General features: G+C 40.4%; 1 protein-coding gene across 4 annotated transcripts; it reads right to left on the bottom strand.

The window, feature by feature from the left end:
- Nucleotides 1-1,308: 1,308 nt before the first annotated feature.
- E2F6 (E2F transcription factor 6) lies at nt 1,309-14,273 on the bottom strand. Of its 4 annotated transcripts, none has more exons than XM_074947651.1 (7): nt 13,916-14,273; nt 12,511-12,565; nt 8,169-8,385; nt 7,589-7,747; nt 6,903-7,017; nt 4,911-5,058; nt 1,309-2,343 (listed from the first exon to the last, which is right to left on the bottom strand). In XM_074947651.1, the coding sequence occupies exons 1-7, from the start codon at nt 13,970-13,972 to the stop codon at nt 2,339-2,341; spliced, it is 756 nt and encodes a 251-aa protein (XP_074803752.1). In that variant the 5' UTR covers nt 13,973-14,273; the 3' UTR covers nt 1,309-2,338. The 4 variants fall into 4 exon arrangements, with proteins under 4 accessions (XP_074803752.1, XP_074803751.1, XP_074803750.1 ...); XM_074947650.1 differs by lacking the exon at nt 1,309-2,343 and adding an exon at nt 3,052-4,080 and having other exon boundaries at nt 8,175-8,385; XM_074947649.1 differs by lacking the exon at nt 1,309-2,343 and adding an exon at nt 3,077-4,080.
- Nucleotides 14,274-15,393: the final 1,120 nt, after the last annotated feature.

The raw sequence follows: 15,393 nt of genomic DNA, 5'->3' as shown, positions 1-15,393 counted from the left end.
AAAAAATCACACGATTAATTGCACTGTTAAATAATAGAATACCATTTATTTAAATATTTTTGGATGTGTTCTACATTTTCAAATTTATTGATTTCAAGTGCAACATAGAATACAAAGTGTACAGTACTCACTTATAATTTATTTTTTATTACAAAGTATTTGCACTGTAAAAACCAAAAATAGTATTTTTCAATTCACCTAATGCAAGTACTGTAGTGCAATCTCTTTATCATGAAAGTTGAACTTACAAATGTAGAATTATGTAAAAAGAAAACTACATTCATAAATAAAACCATGTAAAATTTTGAAGCTTGCAAGTCCACTCAGTCTTACTTCTTGTTCAGCCAATCGTTTGTTTACATTTGCAGGAGATAATGCTGCCCGATTCTTGTTTACAATGTCACCTGAAAGTGAAAACAGGTCTTCTCAAGGCACTGTTGTAACCGGCGTTGCAAGATATTTACCTGCCATATGGGCTAAAGATTCATATGTCCCTTCATGCTTCGACCACCATTCCAGAGGACGCGTGTCCATGCGGATGACAGGTTCTGCTCGATAACAATCCAAAGCAGTGCGGACCGACACGTTCATTTTCATTATCTGAGTCAGATGCCACCAGCAGAAGGTTGATTTTCTTTTTTGCTGGTTTGGGTTCTGTAGTTTCCGCATCGGAGTATTGCTCTTTTAAGACTTCTGAAAGCATGCTCCACACCTCGTCCCTCTCAGATTTTGGAAGGCACTTCAGATTCTTAAACCTTGGGTCAAGTACTGTAGCTATCTTCAGAAATCTCACATTGGTACCTTGTGTTTTGTCAAATCTGCAGTGAAAGTGTTCTTAAAACGAACATGTGCTGGGTCATCATCCGAGACTGCTATAACATGAAATATATGGCAGAAGCGGGCAAAACAGAGCAGGGGACATACAATTCTCCCCCAAGGAGTTCAGTCACAAATTTAATTAATGCACTATTTTTTTAACGAGCATCAGCAGCATGGAAGCATGTCCTCTGGAATGGTGGCCAAAACAAGAAGGGGCATACGAATGTTTAGCATATCTGGCATGTAAAGACTTTGCAATGTTGGCTACAGAAGTGCCATGCGAACACCTGTTCTTACTTTCTGATGACATTGTAAAGAAGAGGACAGCACTCTCTCCTGTAAATGTAAACAAACTGGTTTGTCTTAGCGATTGGCTGAACAAATAGGACCGAGTGGACTTGTAGCATCTAAAGTTTTACATTGTTTTGTTTTTGAGTGCAGTTGTGTACAAAAAAAAAAATCTACATTTGTAAGTTGCACTTTCACAACAAAGATTGCACTACAGTACTTGTATGATGTGAACTGAAAAATAGTATTTCTTTTGTTTATTATTTTTACAGTGCAAATATTTGTAATAAAAGTATACTTTGATTTCAATTACACCACAGAATACAATATATATGAAAATGTAGAAAAACATCCAAAATATTTAATAAATTTCAATTGGTATTCTATTGTTTAACAGTGCAATTAAAAACTGCGATGAATCGTGATTATATTCACCTAATGAATTTCTACTGTTTAAAGAGAAAGCCAAGATGAAGTTCAACTAAACACCGTTAGACTGACTTTTTATATTTACAGGTTTATTTCAGTTTTTGCTGTACAAAGGCAAAAGTGCAATTCATTTGGTCAATCTCCAGTAGTGACTATCTAAACATGATACAGATATATACACACACACACAAAAGCCATGCCTTTAACTTCATTGTTCGCACCGTGCGGAGTTAGATGCAAACCACATCCACACAGTGCAAGGCATAGCTTCAATTTTTCATGATGTTTACTTGTCATATTCCTTATGGGTAAGAAAAGCCTTCCAATGCTCCAGTTTTGATTCTTACATTATATTTAACAATCCTGTTTAGTGACAGTGCAGCTTCAGAATTAAAAGTGCTTCTTTATTATCTGTAGTCTTGCAGGACCATATTTTGGTCCAGATGTGGCTTTAAAGAATATTCATTTTTGAAGTAATTTCTTGTCCATATTTATTATCATTCAAATTATTTAATAAAAACAGTAAAAACAAGGCCATTTCCCCCAAATGCTGCAGATTACGCACAAGTGTAGAAACAAAGCTCCTAAAAATGGTTCCTTGAATTACCTTCTTTTAGACTGAAGCAATTGAAGATAATTGTGTGAAAGCACTCAACAATTGAATTATTCCCATTTTAAGTTTGAAAAACTTATTCATAGTTCCAAGTGACTCAGGGAATTCTGCAGTGCAGATATTCATGATAATCTGCACAGGACTTGGTGTTCTAATGGTTCTTCACCCTTCAAGTTGATTTAGAAGATCTCACTCTAGAAGGGAAGTGAAAAAAGATTACCAAAACATGTATTCTCTTTCAGGGAACATTCATATTTATGAAAGCTAAGGTATGGTAGAAGTACAAAAAAGTACTGCATCTACATGTGATCTTATTGTGCTATACACGGATTTAGAAACTTTACATATATGCCCTTTAAAAATTCAGTGTAAGAATTCCAGGGTAACTAACACTATAAAATGGTTCTATCGCCCCTCACCGTTAAGATCATTCCTCTGACACTGAAAAACAAAAGGGCGGGGAGGTGCTAGGACAGTAGCACTTAAACCAGTGAAATAAAAAAGAGATGTGGTCACGTGACATGAAAGGGAATGTAAATCTTGATAGGCACAAAAACAAGGAAGTGGGGGAAAAACAAACTAGGCAGATACAAGAAGTGTTATTCTTTAAAGCTTATCCTACATTTGAACCGTTTATAGAGACAAGCAGTAGTTACACAAGAAGTGCTAACATGAAGCATGACTGCTTATGCAAGTAAAATAATGAACTAATTCATGCTGTGCTTTATAGCTTAAACTGCTAATAGAGGTTTCCCAAACTTTACTGAGATAAATGCTTGACACAGAAAAGAATTTGTCTTATTCAAAGATTTCAAAATATTTAGTCTCATCACCCCAGTTATTATACTCATTTTGCAAGACAGATAAATGGAGGTAGAGATTACATGATTTGCCCAACTTCACATTGAATGTGCAGCAGAGGAGGGAATTAAACCCAGAAATCCTTAGTGCTAGTCTTTTTGTTCTAATAGGACAAGTTGCTAAGTATTGCCATGGTTGAAAGCAGAAATGTACTTTAGAATCCTATCTCACTTAAAAAAATTGGAATGGCTGATTGTTAATAATTTAAGTTACCTTGTAACAGAAATACTCCCCAATTCCTCTTTTCCTTGGCACTCAAAGAAGAAATCCAAGACTAATTTATGTAGGAAGGTACAAGACATGAGAATTTTGAGGGAAGTTAGTGATTTTACTGAGCATTGCTGTGGCAAGTAAACAGGAACAGGTCATCCACAGTTTTATACCCACATTAATGACAGAAATCCTGGGCTCCATTATTTTAAAAAAATATTTCCACTCCCTATGGAAGACAATTAACATTCTATAACTACATACTGTAAGCTACAAATCTCAGACCTCTTTACATTGACTTTTGCAAAGGGTTAACTCCTCATCCCTCTAGGATTAGTGCCACTAAACACAGGAGATACTTTATAAGGAAAAACTATTGCGTTAGGATTATGTTAACACAAAGACTGTTGGAAACAGACCAATCACATCACCATGTTGCTATTCCACAAGTGGCACAAAAACAAAAATCTTAGTGGACACCGGGGGAAGGGCAACTACTGCTTTTCAAATAGCATTGCTGAAAATAAGTCACCTTAACTACTCCCCACACCATCCCATCAAACTGCATATCCTGCTTTGTTTACTTCCAGACAGCAGTAACCTGCATATATGACTGGTTATCTTGCATCTCTATTGATGAAGACAGACATATCCGCTCTCACTTGAAGTGAGCTATTGAGTTAGTTGTCAAGTTTTCCTGTTTTGCAAACTCTAAGATTCTGTAGCAAGGCATTATACATCTAATCACAGAACAGCAGGGCACCAGATTATATTATACAATAGCGTTACACAAATCAAAATATGTATAGGTAACAAGTAGAGCAGAGCAAATAACTGATTTTTTCAGTTCACACAGAGTTCTGTAAAAAAAAAAAAAAATTAGTTTGAGTCAAAATGAATCTAAAGATCCTAAAATGTTTCAGCGAATCAAGAAGTCCGTTCCTGGATGAACAAAACATGTTTGATCCGAAATGCTTTGTTTCCAGCATTATTAAAAGGCTAGATTCACTAAACATCAAGAAGAGGAGGAGCCTTCCCTATAACTTTTAGCCCAGTAGTTAGGGGACTCACACCACCAGGCTATGTTCACTCTCACTCTCCGGCTCAAGTGCTTTATACAAAGTGGAACAGCTTCAACAGGAGGAGAGAGACTTGACCCAGAACACCCCATAGCTTGGTGGTTAGGGGATGATCCTGTGAGGTAGAAGACCCAATCCAAATCCTTGCTCTGTATAAAGAAATGGAGATAACGGAACCCAGGCCTTCCACATCCCTGGTGAGTGCCCTATGCATTGGGCTAAAAGTTATAAGGAGGAACCCAGTGCCAGATGTTTTCTGAATGGGACTTATGTTCCCTTGCAAATCTAGCCCCAAAACTTTTTTTTGGACTAAATTATTCAATTAATGTGTGTCAAATCTGAAAACAGTTTCATGTCAACAAAAACCACATTTTTCAACAAATAAACTATTTATCCAAAAGATTTTGCCCAGCTCTAGTAACAAGGGCTTAAGTTGATTCTGAAATATTTTTCATGTGCTGAAAATTTAGCCCACTTTAATAATTACACAAGTTTCAGGGGGATTAGAAGTGTTTATCATTTTGACAAACTGAGTTGGATACAATACATATTTCACAGTAGTTTGTCTCATGTTGATAAATACCCTTCTTCCATTTAAATTTCTCACATACCTTCATCAAGAGGTACTGGTGATTTAGTTTCTGATGTCAGAGTATCCATATCTTCAAAAGTTTTGGCACCTGGGTTATCTTGCTCCACTTCACATAAATATACATCAATGGGTCCCTTTGTGCTCTTTATACGTACTTCTATACAATCCTGTAAAACAGATTTTATATACACAGAATCAGAAGAAATTTATAGATTAAGCCAAACTAATTTTTACTTCAAGTATTTTGCATCTATTTTAACACAAATAGACATACAAGAACAGGTCCAGATATAGGAGGGACCTATTAACTTCAACAGACTTTAATTAAGCCAATTTAAAGGTTCTTTAGTTCTTGGTAAATTGGTAGGGTTACCTATGAAGCTGCCATATTGAATGACATCTATTAAATAATGTAATTAAGCAACTGAACAATTCTGTGTGCTAGAAGGGTTTTATTTTGATGAGGGTCCATTCAATGTGAAGAACTACTTTCTTTCGTTGCTCATTTTCAACAGGTCATGTTGATAAATGACTGAATTTTATTACACTGTTATAAACAGAGGTAGCAAAAGTGATGAGTTTAGGGTCAATGTGACAACTGAATAGCTCAAAACAATCAGTGTTGGCACAAATTTTACTGCTAGCACAATCAGTAAGGCAGGACAAATTTAATAAATTGCTATGTCAATACCCCCAGTAGATAATATCAGCAGTGTAATGGGCTTTCAAGAACCAAAGACAGAGGACACGAAATTACCCCAAGACATTAATCAAAAAACTGATTTAGGTGTAAACATTATAGGGAAACAAGTTCTAGAACTATTTTTTCCCCGAAGAGACAAGTGCATTGTAATAGAAAAAAATCAAATATGCATGAAAACTTTACAGTATGTTGTACTAGCTTTCTAAACAATTACAGGTCAGGGCTGGTAGCACCTCTTAGTAAGGTTGCTTGAAACTTTCTATTATAAGCCTCTGTTTTCCAGTTGCTTATAAAACTGTGCCTAACCAACCAATTAGGCTGAAAATTTCCACGTTAGGCATCTACCCGAGGAGGAATCATTTCGGAAAATTTCAGTCAGGCAGTTTACAGCTGTTTCCAAGAATGAAAGTAGGGAAACCCACTGCCAGAAATTTTACACTATAGCCAAAGCAATATGTAATTTGAGAAGCTGTAGCTCCCTGATGCTAAGCAAGTTAGCGAAACCAAGCTTGTCAGAGATCATCACTAATTGTGTGTTTTTCTTTTTTGATTGCCTGACTTGACACCCTGGGATCTGATTTGCTTAAGTGCTGCACACTCACAGCTGCAACTGAAGCCAACAGGAGCTGTGCTTTGAACATATAAAGATCTATATAGGGCTAAGTACTCCGAAAAGTCAGGTCTAGGAGTCTCAAATTGGGTAGTAGTGTATGCTTGTAAACTAAGCCCTGATCTACATGGGGGCAGGGGGCATCTAAGTTACACAACTTCAGCTATGTTAATAACGTAGCTGAAGTCGACGTACTTAGACCTACTCACCGCGGTGTCTTCACCACGGTGAGTCGACTGCTGCCGCTCCCCCATTGACTCCGCCTGCGGAGTACAGGAGTCGACGGGAGAGTCGGGGATCGATTTATCGCATCTAGACTGGACGCGATAAATCGACCCCGGCTGGATCGATTGCTGCCCGTGTAGATGTACCCTTAATCTCTGTGCCTCAGTTCTCCATCTTTAAAATGGGGGATGTTAATCATATCGCCTCATCTCAAGGTGTGGTTTTAAATTATATTAATTTGTGAAGCATTCAGGTACTTTAAGCAATGAGCACCTTAGCTAAAACACTGTCCCCACACACTTTTACACCAAACATTATTGCAGGTAGCTTTGTTTTATGAAAAGTATCGGATAAGAATACCAATATTATATCATACCAATATTAATTTCTGTATGTGAAAAATGAATTGCTCTTCTTGCAAACTCGAATTCTAAAAATGCAGTTGCCTTAGAGTAATGAAAAGCAATACTTACTTCTTTAGGAGCTGGTATTTCTAGTTTTGTTTCTTCTGGAGCTTTGATTGCCATAACAATCTGTTCTTGAAAGGCCTTAATGCTATGAATATCTTGATATGTCACATAAGCTAGTGTACACATAAGTCAAGGATTCTATAAGGAAATCTGTTAACTGTTTTAAGAAGAAGGGACGGCTGTTACTGTGTGATATAATTACTTTCTGATCTCTTTCAAGGAACGGACAAGTTTCACTGGTCATTGTCTGAAAATGAATTTATTTAAGTACCAGACTTTTTTCTAGTTAGCCTTCTGCCTAGAGGCAAGCATAGAATGAGGAATCTTAGGTGATATTCCCAATTTTCATGTTTGGTGTTTAACTCATCTCAATGACAAAACGACTTTTCATTTGTCAAAGCTTGCCTATGAGATAGGACTACTAAATGTTAATATTCATAATTACTTCAGTGATAGTGTTCCTTTAAGACCACACCTTCAACTTTTACCTTCTGCTGTTTATTCTATATAGACATATACCTGCACATATAAGTTTATTTGGGACCAGTAATTCCAAGTATTACTTGCCCTGTACTAAAGCATGAGAAGGAAGGCAATGAATTCCACCTCTTACTCGCTATACTAAATTTCCATCACTAAATGCTTGGTGCCAGTAGCCAAAATAACTGATCCAGCAGTTAAAAGGGTATTTTGTGTTTTCTTTGTCATCCGTTAATTCAAACAACTGGTGAGCACAGTCCTTAATTAATTCATCCAGAGCTTCTTCCATTGCTGATAAATCAGAAAGTTCATCTCTAAGCTTTTGCTGTTCTGATGCCTTTCCAGCAACCTGATCGAGATCAGATCCTCTAAAAGAATATGAAAGTTATCAAGAATATTATTTAAAGCTTATATTTATAAATAAATTCTGTAGTGCAATACAGAATACTTAAACATTTTTTAACTTTTAAAAAAGTGTAGCTAAAATGTTGAAAGCTTTTTGGTCATAAACTATTATTTTTAGTTTCTTGTAGTCAGTTAAAAAAAAATCTTCACAATTGCTTCATTTCCTGATACTAGAAAGTTAAAAGCATCCTATAATTACAGACTGTATTAATTACATAGTGTAATTTAAGAGGCTGTACCATCTCATTTATGAAAGTTACTGCAAAACACGAAAGAAGCTAAAACACATGTTCACAATTAAGTCAAAGTTAGGTCAAACTACATTACACAAAATATCTGTATTATTTTTGCAAATGTAAGTTAGAAATTTCAAAGCCAACTCACACCCACTGGATAAGATTCTTAGATCTTTTCTGAATCAGGTGGATTCCATCCAATACATTGGTGATGTCATATACTCTTCGTTTTCGTACCCCCAGAGTTGTTGCTACTTCATTCAAATCAAGAACACCATCTGGAGCAGTTTTGACAAGATCCATGAATTTTCGGGTCAGGTAAACCAGGGATGCATCAAAACGAGGCTTTGTGACTTTCAGGGTTTCTGTAAAGGTTTGACATTGCATCATTTAGTATTAATCCATGCAGCTCTGTTCAAAGCATTGTCATAATTTTCCAATATACAATGCTTATGAAAAGTGTTATTAGGACAGGAGGTTGAAGTTTTGTTCTATATCAGTACAAGTCATAAAGAAAGCTGTCCATCCAATATGCCTTAATTAATTTGCAGAAGTTACATCTAGAAAGCTAAAAGGTATCTCCATGCCGTTTAAATTCTTGACATTAGACTTCCAACAAGGATATCAACTGTGATATGAACATATGTATAAGTAATTTTACAAACTGGTAGGCTACTAAACAGCCATGATGATATCTTGTGTTTAAAATAGTCCTGTTGCTAATTACAAGCCTGAAACCAAGAAGTAAAAGACTGTCTGAGTGCCACCTACCTATGCCATCTGGTCCCTCACTTAAATATAACATAAAATTAAAAGTTGCTTATTATGTCTGCACATAACTTGTTAAATGGCTTCTAACAAAGGAAAAAGTAAACTAGACCACCCAGTTTTCAAACAGCTGTAATTATATGAGTATCAATTACCACAATTTACTTCCATTAAATTAAATCACTGGCTAATTTGCTCCTCCATTTCATTTAATCAAAACACCAAGAACAAAATCTTTTTTAAGAACTCCAGCTGCCTTTTGATCTTTCAGAAAGAAGAGAATAATTCAGACGCTGACCACAGAAAACTAATCAACAGAAAGTTTTCTTTCTTTTTCTCCCTTGCATTACAACTAATAAAAGGTGCTAATAACTTGTAAGGGGAAGTTACCCCTTTGGGAGAAAGGCAGCATAAAAATACCTCTTCCAGATTCTTTTTTTTTTTTTTTTTTTTTTAAGGGGAAGTGGAATTAATTTAGAAATGTTTAGCTTCTGATTGTGAGAAAGGTTGTCTAAACTAAGGTTATGTCTACACTGCAGATGACTGTCAGCACAGCTATATTGGTCAGGGATCACACTTCTGACTGACATAGCTATGCCAGCAGAAGTCTGTAGTGTAGATGCAGCCATTCCAGCAAAACTGCACTTTACCAATAAGTAGCACAGCTTTGCTTGTATAGCTGTGTCCACACTAGGAGTGCTTTGCTGGTACAGTATATTAGTACTTCTATACCAGTGAACCACTCCTAGTGTACACTCAGCTTACATAAACTATTAAGATGATTTCTGATACTTGGATAAAGTTTATGGTTTAAAAATAATTCAGTTATTAATCACATAAATGTTTCCGAGCAGTACTTTATTTTACCCTTAAAGTTTTGTTTAGACATCAAAGGCGCAGAGCTCAAGGATATTGCACATGCAGCTATCAAAAGTTTTGAAGACTGACACAGAGAAACTGCTTGGTACCCTTATACTTTGGCCATTTTTCTGCCTTTAATTCCTGCAATTTAACCCGGAAATGTTTTATTCAAACGTGAAATATTAGAGTACATATTCAGTTCAAATACTGCATGTTTTGAACCTCAGGATACATAACACCTTACAAGACAGTGAAAACCAGACAACCAAGGAATCCCAGCCGAAAGCTTGCTATGCTCATCAGAACCGTTCTAATAAACTAAATCCCCAATCCTGTAATTGCATCCATGCAAGAAGACTCTTACTGAGCTCAACAAGAGACACTACAGGTCCAAGAGTCATTTGAGAGTATATGGAATCAAGACCTACCTCTGTCTATCTGTAAAACATTGAAGGTGCTCCACAGGCCTAAGAGGCTCTCATACTGGTTCTCTCTATGGCTCAGAAGTTTCAAATATTGTACCACTATAGGATGCACTCCAGTCCAGGTTTTACAATCCAAGAGCACCTGAAATTTGATTTAAAAACACCTATGGGCCAAGTTCTCCACAGCCCACTAACTTCAACTGAGTTGCATGGCATGTAACTCATAGCAGAATTTGTCCCATATATTCCTTAATTTGTACTATTAAACTACCAATTTCTGTCCCTGATTCTGTTAAGACTATGCCTGCTCCAGGTTTGACTTAATAAATCTTAAGATTTTTTTAATTGAAATTTTCCAGTATTAATGAGACACGTGTCCTTAGTTTGCATGGCATCTTCACAGTATGTTATTTATTCCATTCCTGTAAGGTTGTGTACCTTATATATCAGAACGGCAGAGATCCAATCACCACATCAAATTAAACACTAACAGCAAAAATTTTTTTTAAGTACACCAGCAGCAGGAAGCCTGCCACACAATCAGTGGGGCCACTAGACGATCAAGGGGCTCAAGGAGCACTCAAGGAAGATAAGGCCATTGTGGAGAAACTAAATGAATTCTTTGCATCAGTCTTCACTGCAGAGGATGTAAGGGAGATTCCCACACTTTCTTTTTAGGTGACAAATCTGAGGAACTGTCCCAGGCTGATGTGTCAACAGAGGAGGTTCTGGAACAAATTGATAAATTAAATGGTAGTAAGCCACCAGGTCCAGATGGCATTCACACAAGAGTTTTGAAGGAACTCAAATACGGAACTGCAGAACTACTAACTGCGGTATGTAACCTATCACTTAAATCAGCTTCTGCACATGACTGGAGGATAGCTAATGTGACACCAATTTTTAGAAAAGGCTCCAGAGTCAATCCTTGCAATTATAGGCAACTTTGGTACCAGGCAAATTGGTTGAAACGATAGTAAAGAACAGAATTCTGAGGCACATGGACGAACATGATTTGTTGGGGGAAGAGTCAACATGGCTTTTGTAAAGGGAAATCACACCTCACCAATCTATTATAATTCTCTGAGGGGAGGTCAAACAAACATGTGGACTAGTGTACTTGGACTTTCACAAAGCCTTTGACAAAGTCCCCCACTAAAGGGTCTTAAGGAAATTAAGCAGTCATGGAATAAGAGGGAAGGTCCTCTCATGGATCAGTAACTGGTTAAAAGATAGGAAACAAAGGGTAGGAATAAATGGTCAGTTTTCACAATGAAAACAGGTAGTGGTGTGCACCTGGGATCTGTCTGGGACCAGTCCTGTTCAACATATTCATAAATGATCTGGAAAAAGGAGTACACAGTGAGGTGGCAAATTTGACAGACAAAATTACTTAAGACAGTTAAGTCCAAAGCAGACTGCAAAGAGTGACAAAGGAATCTCACAAAACTGGGTGACGAGGCAACAAAATGGCAGATGAAATTCAGTGTTGATAAATGCAAAGTAATGCACATTGGAAAACAATCTCAACAATACATACAAAGTGTTACAAGGTTATTTTGGGCGGGGGGGGCGGGGCATCCACAGTACTGCCACCCTTATTTCTGAGCTGGGCAACTGGAGAGTGACAGCCGTTGGCCAGGCACCCAGCTGTGAAGGCAGCGCCCCGCAAGCAGCAGCACAGAAGTAAGGCTGGCAATACCATACCGTGTCACCCTTACTTCTGTGCTGGTGCCTTCAGAGCTGGGTGGCCAGAAAGTGGGCGGACTGAGGGCCCAGCTCTGCAGGCTGCAGCGCAGAGGTAAAGGTGGCAATACCATATCATGCCATGCTTACTTCTACACTGCTACTGGTGGCGACTCTGCCTTCAGAGCTGGACTCCCAGCCAGCAGCCACCACTCTCTAGCTACCCAGCTCTGAAGGCAGCACCACCGCCAGCAGCAGCGCAGAAGTAGGGTTCAGTACTGCTACCCCTCCCACAATAATCTTGTGATCCCCCCACTACTCCTTTTTGGGTCAGGGCCCCTACAATTACTACACCATGAAATTTCAGATTTAAGTAGCTAAAATCATGAAATTTACGATTTTTAAAATCCTAGGATATTGAAATTAACCAAAATGGACCAGGAATTTGCTAGGGCCCTACTAATAGCCCATCACTATAATGAGATGGAAAGTGAAAAACAAAATGGTCAGTGATGGGCTGATTATTACTGCTTGCTCAACTGCTTGATTTTGCTCTATGCCATCCTTCCCTCTGTTTTATACAGATTATAAACAAATAAGGAGGCAAATACGTATACAGTGCCTGGCATTCTTTGGGTAAATACGTGAACTAAGTTTGTGAAGAGAGCAGCAGTTTATTCAAACTCCTCCTCTAACTGCATAAACCTTGAGAAAAAGAAACATCTCTAAATTTGAAGTTCAGAAACTTACTTCTCATTGTCACAAACTGGACCTCATCTTCCATATTAAGGTTGATTTTTGGTGGCTAAAACACAAAATAAAACACAAAAAAGGTGAGTTTAGGACATGAAATATACATATGGCAAACAGGAAGCTTTCCTGCATGAAGGTTAGCTTCCTTTCTGTAGAATGGAGGCTTTTGTTAAATAAGTTGTCTTAAGTCTTCAGACAGCTTCAGTGTTTTTTCTACTGTTCATAGCTTTGCGTAAGTGTAACCAAGGGAAAATTTAACCATCTGGTTAGTTTTCACTGCTGGGATTGAAAACTCTGTAGGATGAAACTGAGAACTGAGCTAGTTTTCACTGTGCTCTGGCTCAAACCTTTCCCAACCAGTAGCAGATACAGGCACTTGAGCCATGAAGGATTAATATAAAGGCTTGTGGAAGGGGTGAATAGTGAAGACACCCCCCAAAACTCAACTCCTATCACAACTGCAGAAATCAGGAGTAATAAAGGACTGGTGATCCACCCAGGTGATTGCTATGAGGCACTCAGGTGGGGGAGAGAATGTTCCTGCTTAGCTGGGCAAGAGGTTCACTCCTCACATAGGCATTGCATAGAAAGTATTAAAGGATGCCTTGATCATCTCTTCCTTCACTTCTTGAAGGCCCATTACATAGATTATATAATTTAGAACACAGGTCGCTATAACTACAATGCAAACAGTTTGACTTCAACTCTTAGGCTGGAAGACTATGCTAGGAACCGAATTTATATTAACCCTGGGTGTTTTCTGAGCAACAGAATTACAACAACGATCCTAGAAGGCCTCCCTCTTTTTCTTGCTACTTCTTTTGAAGTAATGCCATGAAACAAGATCGTTTATCAAAGTTTCCAGCTACCAACCCATGAAAAATTCAGAAAAGAAAGGTATCAAGTCAAACTTAGCCCAAGTTTTAGGATTTGTAAAAATACGCTTTAAGAAAATCCACAGCAGTAGAAACAGATCCGGGAACAAAGAACGCGTCTGAACAGATTTTGTTCTTAAATCACACTCCCGGGTAACCCCCTGCATCGTCGGCGCAGCAGAGCCTGAGAGCGAAGCCGGAGAGAAAGAAGCGTTTTATCCGCAGCAGCGGCCAAGGCGCCCGGAGAGCGGAGCCGCCGTTACATCATTTAACCGCACACCGAAGAAAAGCCTCTTTTTGGGCAACTCTGATGTTTAACGCCGCCACGCCACATCCTTCCTTTTCCGGGGGACCAGTGGGGGGGTGAGGGGTTGGGGTGGGTCATTTACGGCGCGTGGAGCGAGCCTGCCATGGCCCCCATCTCAGGTGCCCCCTCGCTCTCTGTGCTGCTCAGGGGGTCCGGGGAGCGGGAGAGCGACTGGGCCGGGGCGCCGCGCAGCCACCAGCCGCTTCCCGCCCTCACTCACCCGCAGCGTGTCCGGGTGCAGCGGCCGCAGGCTCTTCCCCTTGGCGGGGGTGGCCATGTTAGCTCGGCCCCTCGCCTCCCCGCCCAGCGGCCGGCGCCAGGCCTCTCGCGGCCCGGGACGCTGCTTACAGGCCGCCGCCCACCTGGAGCGGCGAGTCCATGTCCGGGCGAGCGCCACCCCCCGTCACGCCTCCGGGAGGAGCGGGCAGGGCCCGGCCGCGTTGCGATCCGCTCCCCAGGCCGGCGGCCGCTGGGCGGAGAAAGCGACTCCCGGCGACGACAGCGTGAGGCTCGGGCCGTCACTCCGCAGCCCCTCCACCTGCCTCCCCGCGGCCAGCCGCCCTTACCCACAAGCCTCCGCGAGCGGGTGACAGGCTGCCCCGCCCCCTGGCTGCACAAACCCCGCCCCTTCCTGGCGCCGGTCGCGAGTGGCGGGCCGGCTTCGCCCGCCCGGCGGTGGAGACGGTCTACTGCGGCCGGAGGACGTTACCCGTCCCGCTCCCGTCCCCTGCGCGGTACAGGGCTGGGCCGACGCCCTCGTGAATCTCGGGCCGTTTTCTTATCTGAAGGGTGAGAGGAGACAATGGAGGAAAACACCCGTAGCCCAAATCCCCGTCCCGCCCCGGCTAAACCAGGCTGGACCCAGCCCACAGGGGCGCCCTGCAGCCCGACTCCAGCGGTAGAAGCAACTGAAACCGGAGAGGGGTTCTCAAGGCCCCAGGAGCTGTGCTGTGCCCCCTGCCCCATCTCACTAAACCTCTGGGCCTGGAGAAAGCCCCTTCCCAGGTGCCACCATTGCCCCTCTGTGTGCGAGACCACATAAAGCCCTTTTTTGTGGGGGCACCATCACCTTCCCCCAGATATTCCCCTCCCCCCATGATTCAGCAGAAAGAGATCTGTGGGGGGATAGGTGGTCGCAGCACTGACGGCTGGGGCCCAGGAGACTTCCTGTCCCTGTCAAGAGTCAGCAGGTGGTTTCCAGTATGGGTGGTAAGGAGCTCAGCAGGCTCAGAATCATGGAATCATACAAACGTAGGCCCGGAAGGGATCTCGGTAGGTCAGCTAGTCCAGTCCCCTGCACGGAGGCAGGACTAAGTGTTCTCTAGGCCAGTAGTGCCCAACCTTATTACGTAGGAGGGTCTCATAAACATAAGCACAACTTTGTGTGAGCCAAACAGATTCTAGATATTTTAATAGGATTTAAAGTCACATGTATTGATGTATATTTTAACTTCAGCTTGTTTTGTGTGTATTTAAATAGGTTTTTTTCTATGTACAGTATTGTCTGTTTACACACTTGTGTAAAGTAAAATGATGTAAAAGTGATGACAAAATGCGAATGAATCAGCTGTTAGTATATTGTGTTGAAGTATATGAGCCTTATGAAATGCTCTCATGGGCTGTTCAAGGCTTGCAAGCTGTAAGTTGGGCACCCCGATCTAGATCATCCTGGACAGATATTTGTCTAACCAGTTCTTA

Source organism: Natator depressus, chromosome 3 (genome assembly GCF_965152275.1).
Source record: "Natator depressus isolate rNatDep1 chromosome 3, rNatDep2.hap1, whole genome shotgun sequence".
Taxonomy (NCBI): domain Eukaryota; kingdom Metazoa; phylum Chordata; order Testudines; family Cheloniidae; genus Natator; species Natator depressus.
This window is presented reverse-complemented; position numbering and strand designations above follow the sequence as displayed.